Below are 16,650 nucleotides of genomic sequence, written 5' to 3' on the forward strand. Positions count from 1 at the left end.
AAGAAGCTTTCGCTTGGCACCTGCAATGCTGGTAATGTCACTATTAAATGGATACTCCTGGGACTGGTGACAAAGAGCCAGCAACCCAAAGGCCCATCTCCAGTTAATACCCCTTTTCCTCTTCCACTGGCTGCAACACCTGCAACAGAGGCTCCTGCTGAACGCTTAAGCCAGCAGCAGTACACCTGTGGCCCTGTAGATGCTGCTGGTCTGCACCTCCCTTCATCTCTGACCACTGCATGCAATCTGGGGCTGCTGGGAGAGGCATCTATGTAGATTTAAGATTATGCATTCTTGCCTTGGCACAGTACTTTTGACTTAAAAGCATGGCGTACACAGCACCCTGGGAAGCACCGACAAGAAAATGCAGCAGAAAATGCTTGGTGGCATTTATCAGGCAAAGGGAACCCTTCTCGGGCTGAGGGCCATGTTACCTGTATACCTGAAGGAGCGTCTCCACCCCCATCATTCAGCCCGGACACTGAGATCCAGCGCCGAGGGCCTTCTGGTGGTTCCCTCATTGCGAGAAGTGAGGTTACAGGGAACCAGACAAGAGGGCCTTCTCGGTAGTGGCGCCCGCCCTGTGGAACGCCCTTCAGATGTGAAGGAAATAAGCAGCTATCTTATCTTTAAAAGACATCTGAAGGCAGCCCTTTAGGGAAGTTTTTAATATTTAATGCTGTATTGCTTTTAGCACTCGATTGGGAGCCTCCCAGAGTGGCTGGGTAAACTCAGCCAGATGGACGGGATATAAATAATAAATTATTATTATTATTATTATCATCACGGACAACCTTGCAGAGGCCACATGTCAGCAAAAGGGGAAAGAAGGTGTGGCCAGATGCAAAAGGAGGGAATGCATGAAAACTCCTTGGCATAGAAGGATGCATTCCAGTCACAGAAACACCAGAGCTTTTACACGTAGCCCTTTCCATTCTTCAAGGCCACATTCCAGGTAGACAAAAGCACTCAAGGAGTGTGTGGAGAAAGGCCAGTGAGGTTAGACAGTCCTGGAGGGCTACAATCACTTGTTCACACAAGCACAGAGCCTGAGGTTCCCTACCCCCAGCATGTATACTACAATCTGAGGCCTACAGTTGTTGCAGTTGTTGACAAGGCCAGGTCATTCCGCACATCCATAACAATACATTTTCTGGTGCATAAGCTTGCTTTTTCCTCCAAAGGGTTAGAAACCTTGCCTTCCCTGCAACGTGGCTGCTCATCACATTGCTTAAGAGCCACTAGGGAGTTGTTGTTGTTTTAAAAAATCAACCCCTATTTCAGAAACTGCATAGAAGTCTTACCTATACAGCAACTATGGGCAACGGGCTGTTTCTGCAGTACTCTGGCCTATCTCAGAACCGGCTGCAAGTCTTAGCAGATGTTAAGGCTCAGATTAGATACCTAAATCTCTTTCCAGGCAAGGGCCCTTGTATGTCTTCTTCTTCTTTTTAAGGCTGTAAGCTTAAGCAAGAATTCTTCTGCGATAGGACAGGGTGCATCTTACATGAAAGTCAGTCCACCAGGCAGGCTCAGTTACATGAACTCATGACAACACAGCATTGCAGAATCATCCCTGCCCATATGGCTCTGCCATATAGTTAGCCAAGAGCATGGGGGCCACTACAGGAAGCAGACACCCCCAACACCCCCCCCCATCTTCCGTCAACAAGAAAGAGGCATTTCCAGAGTTTCCAGCTAGGCAAGTGAGGGTGTGTAGCAAAGCCACGAGGAGTGTAACCCGGGGAGAATTCCAAGGGCCAGACCAAACGTCATGGAGGGGCACATTTGGCCCTTGCACCTAAGGCTTTTAATCCTGTCATATTGGGCTAAATGGCATTAAACCAGCCTCTCTCAACCTTGAGTCCCTGGATGGTGTTGGACTACAACTCCCACCATCCCTAGCAACCAGGACCAGTGGCCCGGGATGATGGGAGTTGTAGTCCAACAACATCTGAGGACCCAAGGTTGAGAAAGGCTGTGTTAAACCAATATGTGATCTCTTATATGCCTCCTTTAGTGACTCCTACTATATTTAGCAAGAAAAATAATCAACCCCAAACCCAACACTGAACAGCTGACCCCTTAACACAGTTTGAAGATACTAAAGATAGGAGCGAGTCCTGTGGCAGAATAAGACTGGCTGGGCCATATGTTTTGGCGAATTTATACTGTGCTGCAATCGCTACAGCAGAGCTTGATAAAATCACAGTATGACTGAAAACTTTTCAACAAACCTCCTGCTCCTCAAAAGTCTACTTTGCCATCGCTGCATAGCTGGGAGTTCTTTTGATCTGCCATCATCACCTGGCAAATGGTATTGGGAAACTGTTGAGCAGTCCCTCCAGCACATGTGACTGGCATCTCCTAGGCTGTCTGAGTTTCCAAATTTAAGGAATGGGGCAGTTTCCACTCCCTCTTTGGCATTTTAAATATGGCTGACTGCAGGCCTTTCCCCAGAAGGGGGTGGGATGCCAAAGATACTGCAAACCACAGAGAAAACTCACCCAAAAGTCATTAATAAAAAAAACTCCACACACTTCAGAGAAATATCTTCTTCCCTTTGTGGGGAAAAAACACACACAACATGCACCTCAGTGCGAAAAGATTCTAAATCAACTTTGGGTTGATGGCTTTCCAGATGTTAAAAGGTAAAGGGACCCCTGACCATTAGGTCCAGTCGTGACCGACTCTGGGGTTGCGACGCTCATCTCACTATACCGGTGTACAGCTTCGGGTCATGTGGCCAGCATGACTAAGCCGCTCCTGGCGAACCAGAGCAGCGCATGGAAACGCCGTTTACCTTCCCGCCGGAGCAGTGCCTATTTATCTACTTGCACTTTGACGTGCTTTCGAACTGCTAGGTTGGCAGGAGCTGGGACTGAGCAACGGGAGCTCACCCCGTTGCGGGGATTCAAACCGCCGACCTTCTGATCGGCAAGCCCTAGGCTCTGTGGTTTAACCCACAGCGCCACCCATCCCGTCAGCTCCAACTAGCACGGCCAATGGTCAATGTAGTCAAGCAACATCTGGAGGATACCATGTTGACCATCCCTGACTTGGAATGCTAGAGTAGACAGATATCTGGTCTTATACAGCAGGATTCCTCTGGTGTTCTTAAGCCTCAAACAACTGCAGTGGGGAGAACAAAACGATGCTAAAGGTTTTATTTTGTTCCAACTCATCTTGAGTTCCACAGAACCATCCTTCAGCAATTTCCTTTTACATTTTAGGAATGGGTTGCTTCAGTCTTGCTTTATGCTGCTGACTGCTGGGAGAAAGCATTCAGCAGAGCAAGAGAGGACACTGACTTGTATCTTGCTAAGGCAACACCAGCAATTGAACCAAGTCAGGGAGTTGAAATTTCAACACCCCAAAGTCACCAGTGAGCAAATTCTGTAAGTCAGTAAAGCAAAACAGATAGGCTTCAGCCAATCAACAGTGTCAGGTAGTAACTCAGATTTTCTGATAAGGAGACAGTTGATCCTCCTCCAGGGCTGTTGACGACTCCCATAGAAGTGGCTATACCAAAACTGGAAAACTTTGCTCAGATCACCAGCCTCTCAACTGGAATTATCCAGTAGCAAGAAGTTGTAAAGTGGCATTTAAATGCACTCTAAGGTGGCATTTTTGCAGATGGAAAATGAAAGTAGCATGATTAAGTGGTTAAATATTAAAGGTCCACAGCCCTACGGTATCAGCTACTCTAGCCTAGATCTAAAACCAATCATGGTTTTAGATGGGTAAAGAAAATATCCAAGCTGTCTTCTATTTCAGAAGCACTTCCTACGTGCTCCACTTCATATAAACCTACGTGGTTATGCAAGTCTTTTGAAGCATGAAAGAACGGCAGAATGCTAAATCAATGAGCTGGAAAGGAACTGCGGAATATTCCCTTGTTCAGGGCAAGAATGAAGACTTTACTGACAGTTGAAATTAATTTTTCATATCAGAGGGTTTCTTCTTCCTCTTTTGCCAGTTGGATCAAAGACTTTTATTCTATTGGAAGTATTATGCTTTGTCAATGTTTACAACATTGTATACTGTCTGCACAGAATCCATGGGTGGGGGCCATCTGAAGTACAACACACATTCACAACGTTTTTTGGTGGGTACCATTTTTAATGACCCCCATACATTTTTAAAAGCCAATGCTTCAAATTGCTGAAATCCTTTTCCAGCTGTAACTTTTCTTTAATGAAAGCCTTGTAACGCCATAATGCTATTATGCCAGTTTCGGTATTATGGTGCAATGGAGTTCAAACACCATAACACTGTAAAGTGGGAATAATTAAACCACAAACATTAGAGCATTATGGTGCTGAATATCTTTTTTTTTAATAGCTGGGGAAGTGTTTTTAGCAATAATGAAAGGATTAAAAGTCAAAATCATGGTCATGAAATGGCACCAGTCACAAATTTTATAATGAATGTGTGCTGTCCTGTGACAGGTCCAAAATTCGCCCTTTTAAAAAGGCAGAAGAGAAGGCCCTTTTAAAAAGCAGCCTTCCTCAACTGGGAAGGATAAAGATGGGACTAGGAATTCAGATGGAAGACAAATATAAAAAAAAACCTAGATGATGCTGTTGGGTGGGTACCCACCCAAACTGTGATCAAACCATGGCAGTTCCACCTTAAATAACTAGTATGGAAGCATCCCAAGTCGCCGGCTTCTGGCCCAATAGTCAATTAATATAGACGAACCTTGCTTCTAAAGCAACAAATTTCAAATATGCCTGCCTAATTTAAGAATAGGCATAAATACTGAAGAAGAAGAAGAATTTGGATTTGATATCTCGCTTTATCACTACCCTAAGGAGTCTCAACGCGGCTAACAATCTCCTTTCCCTTCCTCCCAAACAACAACACTCTGTGAGGTGAGTGAGGCTGAGAGACTTCAGAGAAGTGTGACTAGCCCAAGGTCACCCAGCAGCTGCATGTGGAGGAGCGGGGAAGCGAACCTGGTTCACCAGATTATGAGTCCACCTCCCTTAACCACTACACCAAGGGAACTGAAATCCAAATAGGTCCACATACCCCCGGTGGTCGTTAGAACCTCTAACGTGTGGGTGGGGAACGTTGCCCTCCATGTGTTGCTAAGACTACAACTCCCATCACCCTCCAGCTGATGGGAGCTGGAGTCCCAACAACATCCAAAGCAAGGGCACAGTTCGCCATCCCTGCTCTAAAACCATACAGCCACCTCCCTGCCCGCCTCACATGCTTTATTGCATTTGGAAAACACTAGACGGTCCTTCAGGGCAACCTGGACAAGATTCTCTCCCCTTCTGCTAGTATATACTCCGGAAAGGTTAAAAATAATGGAAGTCTCTTACCTTTAGCGAATCCACCAAGTCATCCACTAGGAAGAGGCGTCTGAGCTCCTTAACTGTGTTGTTGAAGTGGCCAAGCACCATATGGCTGTATTTTTGCACAAGCTCCTCAGACACAGCGACATCTTTATCCAAATAAGCCCTAAAAGAGGGAAAGCGCCGTTCAGAACATTCGACTTGGCAGCCTGAGATTCTTTGAGCTCTTCAAGCTCTTGGCCAGAGCACAATGGAGAAACGACGGGGAAGGTCATGGTGCTCAAGAATTGTACAGATGGACAAAGACCCAAGCGTGAGGCACTCCATAATTTATTCACAGCAGTGAAGCTGCCACGCTTAAAGCCCCAGATTTTTCCAAGAACCGGCACAATTAGTTCATTAAACTGCGCTTAAATGGTAGAAGCAAATGTCTGGCCACTTAAAGCAGGTAAATGAAAGGTAAAAAAATAAAATAAGACTGTGCCTTTTTGCACATGGAAAGGCAGGCTTGGCAACTAAAATCAAATGTCTTTTTGGCTAGATATAACTGGAGATGATGTCCTACTCAGTCCAAAGAAGAGCCTTTGTTTTGAAACAAAAAAACAACAACACTCCCACAGCTTCACTGTATTAAGCAAACCCACTTCCCAGAATATCACAACCCTCAAAGTTCTACTTTCATCCCACTAACCTCTTGCCAATCAGCCCAACATATTTTAAATATTTTAAAAGGGGAAATAAATGCTTCAGCCCAGCCCAGCCCAGCTCTCCAAAAGTGCCTCTGGGGGTTAGGAGAACCCCCAGGAGAGAACGCAGCAGGAGGAGAGGGGGATTGTTGCATTTAGCAAGCTAAAATGTTTGCCCTGATAGAACCACCACTTTAGCACAATGTCAAATTCCTCCCATTTTATCCTATTTGCAGAAATGTGGCATCCTTGAAGCTTTCAAGATGCTCCTTAGACAGGCATGTAGCTTCTGCCGATTCTGCTCGCACGATGCTTTTCTTGTCGTGAAAGGTACCTGATTTTAAAGCTACCGCAAGTTTCACGACTGCCCAATTCAAAAGTGGTGGCATTGCTTTTGAGATGGTTCAATGTTGGCTATGTAGGTTCCAAAGCTACTCAAATGGCCAAAGATTATGAAATTATTGATATACCATACCAATGCAATATAGTGTAATGAAACATTACTGTACTGAAGTGCATTGTGAAATTATGATAAATGCCTAAGGATCCAAACCTACCTGGGTAAACGTAGTAGTAGGAAAGAAAACAGTAATCTTCTTTTCTTTTCTTTTTTGCACTAATGTGCATAATTTTTATTATGGAGATCTGCAAGACCGTTGGTATTTGGAGGAGGGCACATACGAGCATGCATTGTAAAGAAAGCTAGGTGTCTGGTAAGCCATCTTCCAATGGATTAGACTCCTAAGTTAGCATTGAGTAAATCTGTTGCTCTGTCAACCTTTAATTGCTTCCATTAAAATGGAGCTGGGAGCTTTACAAATAACTTAAGCATAAACCTTTGCTCTAAAGAGTTTTACAGCCCAGAGATAGGGTCCGGGAAGGGGAAGAAGCAAATTTGCATGTTGATCAGCAGGAGCCGCTGTATGGCAAGCAGCCCAAGGGACACAGTGTGCACAAGGGTAGCAGGGTGGTGGTCATCTGTCATGGATGCTTTAGCTGGGATTCCTGCATTGCAGGGGGTTGGACTAGATGCCCTTCCAACTCTTCAGTTCTATGATTCTATGACCATAGATGATGTATGGAAGTGAGAGTTGGACCATAAAGAAGGCTGATCGCCAAAGAATTGATGCTTTTGAATTACGGTACTGGAGGAGACTCTTGAGAGTCCCATGGACTGCAAGAAGATCAAACCTATCCATTCTTAAGGAAATCAGCCCTGAGTGCTCACTGGAAGGACAGATCGTGAAGCTGAGGCTCCAATACTTTGGCCACCTCATGAGAAGAGAAGACTCCCTGGAAAAGACCCTGATGTTGGGAAAGATGGAGGGCACAAGGAGAAGGGGACGACAGAGGACGAGATGGTTGGACAGTGTTCTCGAAGCTACAAACATGAGTCTGACCAAACTGGGGGAGGCAGTGGAAGACAGGAGTGCCTGGCATGCTCTGGTCCATGGGGTCACGAAGAGTCAGACACGACTAAATGACTAAACAACCATGACCATAGCTATCTCCCTATTCGCATAACAGGGGGAGATATTCAACTAACAGCTGATGTGTCAGCTTACACACCAACTAACATATAAGCCCAGTGCTGAAGCATAGAATACCAACATGGTGACAACTACTGTACATAGACACGAACTTTCTCTATTTTCAGTGCCAGCTGAAGACGTTCCTCTTCCAACCAGCCTTCAAACGTCTTTATCCCAGTTGGCAACTGTTCTGGATCTGAATCAGTATTGTTGTTTTAAACTGTTTTTTTTTATAAAATATTTATAGCAGTTGTTATTGTTTTTATATTGTTTTTATATGCAATTGTTTCTGCCTGCTTTATTATACTATGTGCCATTTTATCCTTTAGCGATGCCTTGTGGGAAGTGATTCATGAATGAAGCAAATAATTGCACAGGCTTCCCATTTGCTTCCAGGCCAATTCAGGGTGCTGGCACTGCTCCTCTGTGAGCCTGCCTGCTCACAGGCAGGTTTAACAAACTGAAGAACATTGTCCTCTTTCTATGCTCCTCCCGATAGAAATATGCAGATGGGGACAGACATACCCCTGCTTTAAGTCATTTACATACTGTCTTCTCTTGTATACTATTTACTACAAAGCTCAATGACTAAGCTCTTTAGCAACGAAACATCGGATTACTGGAACGACGTCCTAGCACTGGTATATCACAAGTGGACTCTTTATTACTGCGTTTGCAATTGTTCAAGATAAAATATATTTTGGGAAGAGAAGAAATGAGCACTGAACCACTGATATATGACAAGTGAACTCTTTATTTACTGCAATTGTTTAAGATAAAACCTATTTGGGAAAGAAACTACTTTTGCCATTTTTTATGGACGTTTAGTGTTTGTTTACAGATAGTTGCCTTGGTGATATTATCTTGTGTCCATTGCAGTAGTCGTTGTATCATCAACCTGTTCGTTGTTTCAATTGCTATTTAAGGTTGTCAGCTCAGGCCCTGCTCTCCATCCTTCCCAAAGGCTTCAAAGGTACCAAGGCATCCAAAGGCATATAGGTAACATTTAAACCCTGCAATTCAGTGCCAACACTAAAATCACGGCACTCCAGTGAAGCAAACTGGCAGCGTTCTGCATGCACCTAAGATTACTCAAACAAAAACAGGAGCCGCTACCTGCAAGACTACTCCGTGCCAAAGCCCAGGAAGACTGAAAAGGAACAAGGGCTTATCCACACTTACCTTTCCTCTGCTCTTTCCAGGCATGACCCGCAATTTAAAGCTCTCTGAGTGTCCCTTTTATTTGCTCCAGAGCTTTCCCTGCAAAAACCTGCTCTTTAAAGCTCAGTTGGAGCAAATGTCAATCCAAGGGAAACCCAAATTGGCGTTTGCTCCAAGACTATGGTTAGCCCAGTGAAGACACCAAAGCAAAGCAGAAGGAAGATCACAGATATGTGCACAACTGATGCATAGGGGAGCCTACTGAGACTATCCCTGAATAGAAAAGGAGTGGGAGAAAGTTTATATTATCATTATTGTTCTAAGCTGGAAATCTCCACTCAAGAGTCAGTTTAGCTAGACCCTAGTGACTGGTTTAGGGAAGCCACTACTACCCAACCTCCCTATCTTTAAAATGGGATTAAATGGCCCTGCTCTACATTGTTATAATTATCCTTTGCAAAATGCAAGCTTGGCCAACCATGGTGTGTGAAAGAGAGGTGTTTGCATTTGCGGGAGGACAGCTAGAGGTACTTTTTTGGGGGTAGCAAGAGACCCTAGTAGGGACGCGGGTGGCGCTGTGGGTAAAACCTCAGCGCCTAGGACTTGCCGATCGCATGGTTGGCGGTTCGAATCCCCGCGGCAGGGTGAGCTCCCGACGTTCAGTCCCAGCTCCTGCCCACCTAGCAGTTCGAAAGCACAATTAAGTGCAAGTAGATAAATAGGTACCGCTTTCTAGCGGGAAGGTAAACGGCATTTCCGTGTGCTGCTCTGGTGCCGGTTTGCCGGAGCAGCTTCGTCACGCTGGCCACGTGACCCAGAAGTGTCTGCGGACAGCGCTGGCTCCCGGCCTCTAGAGTGAGATGAGCGCACAACCCTAGAGTCTGTCAAGACTGGCCCGTACGGGCAGGGGTACCTTTACCTTTACCTTTTTAAGAGACCCTAGTGCCTCTACATGCGAACCTTGATTGCACAGCCAATGAAGCTTACAGACTCATTGTTAAAACCGTGTTTATGGAAGACAATCTTACTTGGCTACGAGTGATCGCCAAAGAAGAAGAAGATGATCATCATAAGACCATAGGAAGGAGCCTTATGCGGAGTAAGATCATTAGTCCATCTTGCTCAGTACAGTGGTACCTCGGGTTACGTACGCTTCAGGTTACATACGCTTCAGGTTACAGACTCCGCTAACCCAGAAATAGTGCTTCAGGTTAAGAACTTTGCTTCAGGATGAGAACAGAAATTGTGCTCTGGCAGCGCGGCAGCAGCAGGAGGCCCCATTAGCTAAAGTGGTGCTTCAGGTTAAGAACAGTTTCAGGTTAAGTACGGACCTCCGGAACGAATTAAGTATTTAACCTGAGGTACCACTGTACTGTCTACACTGACTAGCAGAGCCTTTCCAGGATTTCAGACAGGATTCTCTCACAGCCCCCAGAATTGTACCCATGACCTTCTGCATGCAAAGCAGATGTTCTAGCATTGAGCTACAAGGGTACATGGCAACTAGTGTTGGGCATCAGGACAGCTAGAAGGACTTTTCAGTAGAGATTATCAGTGGGTCGCTTAATTTTGTCAATGTGAGATGTTTAGGTTAGTTAATTGTTTATATGGCTATTTGAATGTTGTTTTATGCCTTGCGCCTATTAGTGAATTTTGTAGGTTATTGATGAGAGCTGCCTCAAGCAAGGATTCCTACGGATATGTGGTATTACAAATGAACTAGTGGTGGTAAGGGCAAAAGAAAGTCTTGCTTGGAGGGGAGTGTACAACCTCACATCCTCTCCCCTTGACAACTGATTGTGGGTAGGGTGACACACTCACCTAAATGGGTGGCCTTCCTCAGACTTCTGGACTGCCTGGATAACTCCCTTGTATATCCTAAAACTGATGGTCACAGACAGGAGGACCAAGGCAATGTACGCGACCACACTCACAATACTGAACACTGTTAATGACAGCAGCAGGAACAAGCTGGCTCCAAACACCACGCCCGTCTTCTTAACGTCTCGCCAGTAAAGGAGGTCAACAACTAGAGAGATTTAAAGAGAAAGGAGATTAGAAGACATTGTCAAAACAATATAGCCCCGACTTTTTTCCCCACACACAAACACACAGTGTATATATGAATGCACTTCTAACACACATGCACAGATAAAAACACACTCATGCATCGAACGTTGGCGATTTTCCCACGGAAATTTAGTACGTGTGTGGTGTCGAACACCACGATGGCTCAGAAAAGTTAATAGATCCTGTTTGAGTGGAAGTCAGAATAACAGTACAGGGCTTGCTTTTCCTCATATGCCGCTGCGATAACAAACAAGCCAAAGAGGCACCTTAACCCTGATGGGGTTGGTGCTGCCCCCACCAGGCCTGGAGTATAATTTCTCTCTCACCTGCTCCTTCAGGAAGAGACCACTTGGCCCCAGGTGAGCAGAAGGAGAACGTACTCGCCATCACAGCAATATAAGTTGTCTCTTGTTATGGGTTTGGTGAAGGCAGCAAGCACAGTGCAGTGATGCTCATTTGGGTTTGAGGTTCCCAGGAATCGGAATAAGCAGGCTGGCACTAGCAGTGTACGGATGGGGTTTTCGAAACTGCTTTTCTCAAGAACAAGGCTGCTTTCCTCTCCTACCAGCACAACAGGCTTCCATCATCAAGGCCAAAATACAATGGGTACAATTTCCAACAGGTCTTATCTCACAGGGGCAGACAGAAATATATTAGCGACAACACCCTTATGGAAAAATACGGTGTAAGGAAGAGGGTGCTCTGTTTGCAAATGGGAAAAGCCAGGTCTAAACCCACTCACCAAGTCATGAAGCCCTCCATGAGTTAGGGCAAACAGAACCTTGGACAGGGGAAACTGCAGTTCAAATGTCACATTCAGTCATGGCACTCACTCTGTAGCCTTCCCTACCTAAGAGGTCACAGCCGGGCTGTTCTATGGGCTAATACAGAGTTCTAGGCTCTTGGGAAGAGGTGTGGAACACAAATGTAACAAAGAAATCTGCAAACCATATTTGGTATATTGAATACAACATTCCTACCACTTTATTCTCTTCCACTGCAACAGCACACAGCAGAGTTCAGCAACCCCAGAGTATAGAATATAGTATGGAATGCCACACTGGATAGTAAATTCAGGAATCATGTACCCCAGGGACAGGCCCTTGGGCACATTTGTATTTTTGAACCACAGGCACCACTCCCTATGGCCACCCCCAAAACAGAGAAACGGAAGTCATGCTTACACTTTTCTAGACAATCTTGAGTAAAAGTCAGACCCAGTAGAATTAAACTGAGCCTTGCAAAGTGCATAGGACTGAAAGAGGAAGTGGGAAAGAGTGTCACTGCTGGCTCTCTGTGTGTCACAGCAGTATCATCAATTATGCTTCTGTTTTGTTTTTCTTGACAACTTGTAAAAGTATCAGTGATATCCCAACCACATTGGACTACAGTTAAAGGAAAGCCTCAAATATTGGAATCATTCCATTATTTAAATTAGGCAGTGTTTAAAGGAACAGGTCCAATTTTCTCCAGAGGATTTTGTCACACTGAGTATTTTGTTTCTGTTTATTAAAAATGTTTCTGTGCCACCACGTCTAGAACTCCTCCCCAATGCCAATAATGACTGAAAACAATTGTATAACGAAAACCAAACCAATGAACTCAACATAGTTTTTTAAAAAATAATAAACCACAACAGCAAACACACCATAGGACCAGCTTGCATGCAAACCAAAAGCCTTTTCAAAGACACCTTTGCCTTGACAGGTGACCCAGTCGTAGGTGACTTTTTATTTTTGCCAAGTGAGGAATGCATACACTCATAACTGTATGGAAGCCATATAAACAGGAGTCTCAAGAACCAGAACACAGGCATCTGGCTGCCTTAGAGGGCTGATTCCAAACACACCTGGTCGACAAATTAACTCGGGGAAAATACGGAGGGAGCCAATAGCTGTGTTTGGACACAACACTACGCCGAGTTCTATATGACAAGAGCTGCAGCCTGTGGTTGCCCGTCAATAAGCCAGCTTCAGAAACCATAGTTTGAAGTTAGCTTGTTTGAAACTGACCATAATTAGTGACGAACCACAATCCTGGGTTCTAATGCAACAAACAGAGATTAAAGGAAACTGAAAGTAGTCCATGCCAAAATCCTCCTCTGGGTTGTGCGGGAGATAGGGAGGAGAAGAGCAAGAAACCTGAGGCTGGCTGCAGCTTACTTCTGTAACATGAAACCGTGGTTTAGTATTATGTCTGAAAGCAGTCACTGAGTGCCTTGAACCAGTAAGTGTGTATATATATATATATATGTGGTTTGTTTTTTCTGCCATTATCTCCTATAGCTTAAGTCACAAATCCCAAAATACAAGCCTCTGTGTGTGTGTGTGTGTGTGTGTGTGTGTGTGTGCTGTGCATAAACATTTAAACCTGGGATTTATTTCTTTTATTTTTTAGTTTTTTTATTTGAACAATTACAACACTACAGTCATTTTCTAGGTCACAACTGGTACAGTTCTTGAGTAATACGTACAAGATAAACTGCCTTTTGCTTCCTTTTAAAATGAAAGCCAAACGTATCCACTGGCAGAGACACACAGAAGGGTATTCTGAACAGCCTCCTGCCCAGAGGCAAACACATTTCAAATGTGAAGGATCTACAATTTCTGCCCTTCAAAGAACAAAACAAAACAGCCCAGGCCTATTCCAAAGCAAATGTCTGACTACATTTGGTAAGCACAAGGACTGTCACTTGGTGAATCTAAAAATAGCAGTGCTAGCACAGTGCCTCGCATACACAGCTCATCCAGTTACAATCTTTCCTGTGCTTTTAATGCAACTGTCTGGAGAGGTCAGAGCTCTGCAGTCTCCCTATTAAAACCTTAAAAAATAAAAAAAAGCACGGCACAACTCTGGAATGCCAACTGCAGCTGCTGTACAAAATAAGGATTCTGTGTCTATCCTGAACATTCTCCCCTCCGCTAGAGAATTAAATAAAACGCACACCGAACCACACTGTCTCTGGAGTGCAAACCAAACAATAAATGCAAGAGCTCGCAGCAACGCAAGCCTCGACACCACAACGCATACTCACCACTTCTGGCATCCATCTTGCCAGGGTTGCATGCACTCAGATTTTGCACAGCTGACTAGCAAACCTTTCCACTTCCTGCTAGGGCACTCAAAGGTCATCTGATATATGCAACTGCCTGCAGCCTCGCTGATACACAGTTAGGAACACCCCAGACTACCACACAGTATTTTAAGCCCTCGTCCAATGGCCGTTTCCCCTGTAATTCCTTGGAATGCAGAACATATGTTTGCAGCTATATGCTACGTTCTACATTTAGATTTCAGACAGAGGCAGCTACGGTAGTCAACGGGCATTCCTTTAAAAACAGGGCAGGGGGGAACCACATAAAAGGTATATATATTTGAGGAGAAAGAGGTTGTAACACCGTCCATATGCTCTTCTTCTTGTTTGATTCTCTGAATGGTATTTAAGAGAAGCAAATAATTTGCTACAGGGTTGCAATTGCAGCATTGCTTTTGGACGAGTTCCACATCTGACAAGAGTGCATCAGGATGGGAACTGGGAACCCACTTGGGGAAAAGTGGACGTTTTACAGCTTTTAAACAAGCGTTTTTTGGTAACTCTTAAGACAGTAAAAAGGGGTGTTCTTTTTCTTCATATATAGGCAAATTTCTATGAAAGGTATGCTAACCAACCAACATTTTTCTCCTTTCCTTCTTGAGAATCTGGAGAATACTACAGGTCACTAATTCATTTCTAATAACCTGAAGATAATGATGTTTTAAGAAGAGGCTAATAACCTTTTTTGTTCTTTTGTTGTACACCGCTTTGGATCCATTTGCTGGGAAAGCGTGTATAAATGTTTAAATTAAGTAAACAAAAAAGGAATTTTTTCCGGTTGTGCAGCAAATTGCCAGAATTTCAAGGTGAAGAACATGAGAAGCAATCTATCCACCTAGGAGGAATATATCCTTCCATGTGCAAGCACAGACTCTATTACCAAGCGTAGGCTCACCGCAAGGGGCTTGGCGCAGAGGCAGGGCTATACTAGGGACTTCCCTCCAAATGAAAATAGCACTGGGGGGGCGGCGTTGTCAGGACAATAAATAGTAATGGAGAGGCAGAGTTCAACAATGCAACTAAGGGCTTCTTGATGCAGCTATTTACATTTCCTTTTTTAAAAAAAAACAAATCCACGCTAATGGCATTCGTCCAATTAATGCCATGCCTAATTTGGCCCTACAGCTTTTTTGCATGCAGGCTCTTGAAATTCACATTCTCCTCTTTGGCCAGGGAGTGGAGCTCTGCGTGCACATAGCACGGATGCACGGGCGCATCTCGGGGCAGAAAAGAAGAGGAAGCTGCTCTCTTTGGATCTTGTCCGACAGGTGCCCCCCGCCTATCACCCAAGCCTAAAACATTAGCCAAACAAAACACAGCTGGGGAATCGGGCGCAGCGCCAGCTTCTCTTAAAAATATACTTTTGGCTCGGGAATGTGGGCCAGAGAGAGAGGGGTGCTTGTGCAACACCTGTTTGGATCCAAAGTTATCTCTGGGGCGTCACAAGAGTATCCACGCAACACAGAAAGGTCCCTCTTCCTCGCAACCCCTTCATGCAGGGGCTTCAGTTTCAAGAGGCTATTTACCAAAGGTTCACTTGCACCAGATTAAGTGCAGCTCTTTTTAGGAAACTTTGGGGGGGGGGGGTGAAGTGAAGGGGGGAGTATGGTGGGAAGTGAGAGAAAGAGGGAAGAAGAGGACTACAGTGGTACCTCGGGTTACATACGCTTCAGGTTACATACGCTTCAGGTTACACACTCCGCTAACCCAGAAATAGTGCTTCAGGTTAAGAACTTTGCTTCAGGATAAGAACAGAAATCGGGCTCCGGCGGCACAACAGCAGCAGGAGGCCCCATTAGCTAAAGTGGTGCTTCAGGTTAAGAACAGTTTCAGGTTAAGTACGGACCTCCGGAACGAATTAAGTACTTAACCCGAGGTACCACTGCACTAAAGAGCAGGGAAAGAGGACTACTACAGACATCAAGGTTATGATAGCTTTAAAGAAGCGGGGGTCAATTATATCAGGTATGGGGAATGGTTTGCAAACTCTCCTCTGCATGGACCACCTGACAGACCACTGAGGGTCTTGGCGGACCACCTATCGAATTTTCTGCCTGTTGCAGCAATTGCAATGCGTTGTGCTAATTGCTGTAGGGGTTCCCATTGTATCTGTGTTGCTTTCTTTTATTTCTTACACATTCTGTGTTTTATTGCGGCTGCAATAAATGCAAAACATGCAATACAATAAAAAGGGGCAAGAAAATACAATTTAAAATTAATACGAATATGTAACGCAGCGGGTGTGCCTTCTCTCTCATCTTCAGGCACAAATCTACAGGCGTGTTGTGGGCCACCTGAATGAAGCTGGGCACCACTGGTGGTCCACAGACCACAGTTTGGAGACCCCTGAGTTAGGACAATAGAACTATTATTTGTTATTTATCAAACAATTACTTGTTCCAGGTGTTAATCCAGTCTCTTAATCTCAGGGCCATGGGTTTGAGCCAAACTCTGGGTAAAAGAAGTGCTTTTTTTCTGTAAAAAAATGTTTAGGGGTACTCTTGTTTTCTTACTCATATTGAAACACTTCCTCTCAATGAGGCCAAACTTAGATTCACAAAATGTTTAGGGGCATGTGTACCCCTGTGTCCCCCCAGAAAAAAAACACTGGGTAAAAGATTCCTGCATTGTAGGTGGGTGGAGTAGATGGTCTTCATGGTCACTTCCAACTCTACAATTCTACAATTCTATGTTGGTAGTTTCCACCCCATATACCAGCTCTGAATTATGCAGCCAAGTAATCAAAAGGACAGTCTTAATGCTCATGATAAAAAACTTTGAAAGAGGGTCCTTCTCCT

General features: G+C 44.6%; 1 protein-coding gene and 1 long non-coding RNA gene across 5 annotated transcripts in view; both read right to left on the minus strand.

The window, feature by feature from the left end:
- RTN4 (reticulon 4) overlaps window positions 1-16,650 on the minus strand; it is a 64,868-nt gene that overhangs the window by 9,707 nt on the left and 38,511 nt on the right. For 3 of the 4 annotated variants that reach the window (XM_081000859.1, XM_081000858.1, XM_081000860.1), the window contains 2 exons: window positions 10,510-10,717; window positions 5,337-5,475 (listed from right to left, as the gene is read on the minus strand). In XM_081000859.1, the coding sequence (XP_080856985.1) occupies window positions 5,337-5,475; window positions 10,510-10,717 (347 nt within the window). Of the gene's footprint in view, window positions 1-5,336; window positions 5,476-10,509; window positions 10,718-13,792; window positions 13,937-16,650 lie in introns of those variants that run through there. The other variant, XM_081000861.1, reaches the window with a different exon arrangement.
- Window positions 8,068-10,191, minus strand: LOC308474720. The gene is made up of 2 exons (XR_013984893.1): window positions 10,071-10,191; window positions 8,068-9,825 (listed from the first exon to the last, which is right to left on the minus strand). It is a non-coding gene; the product is annotated as an uncharacterized lncRNA (long non-coding RNA).

Source organism: Podarcis pityusensis (assembly GCF_964106645.2).
Source record: "Podarcis pityusensis genome assembly, chromosome: 3".
Classification (NCBI taxonomy): Eukaryota; Metazoa; Chordata; class Lepidosauria; order Squamata; family Lacertidae; genus Podarcis; species Podarcis pityusensis.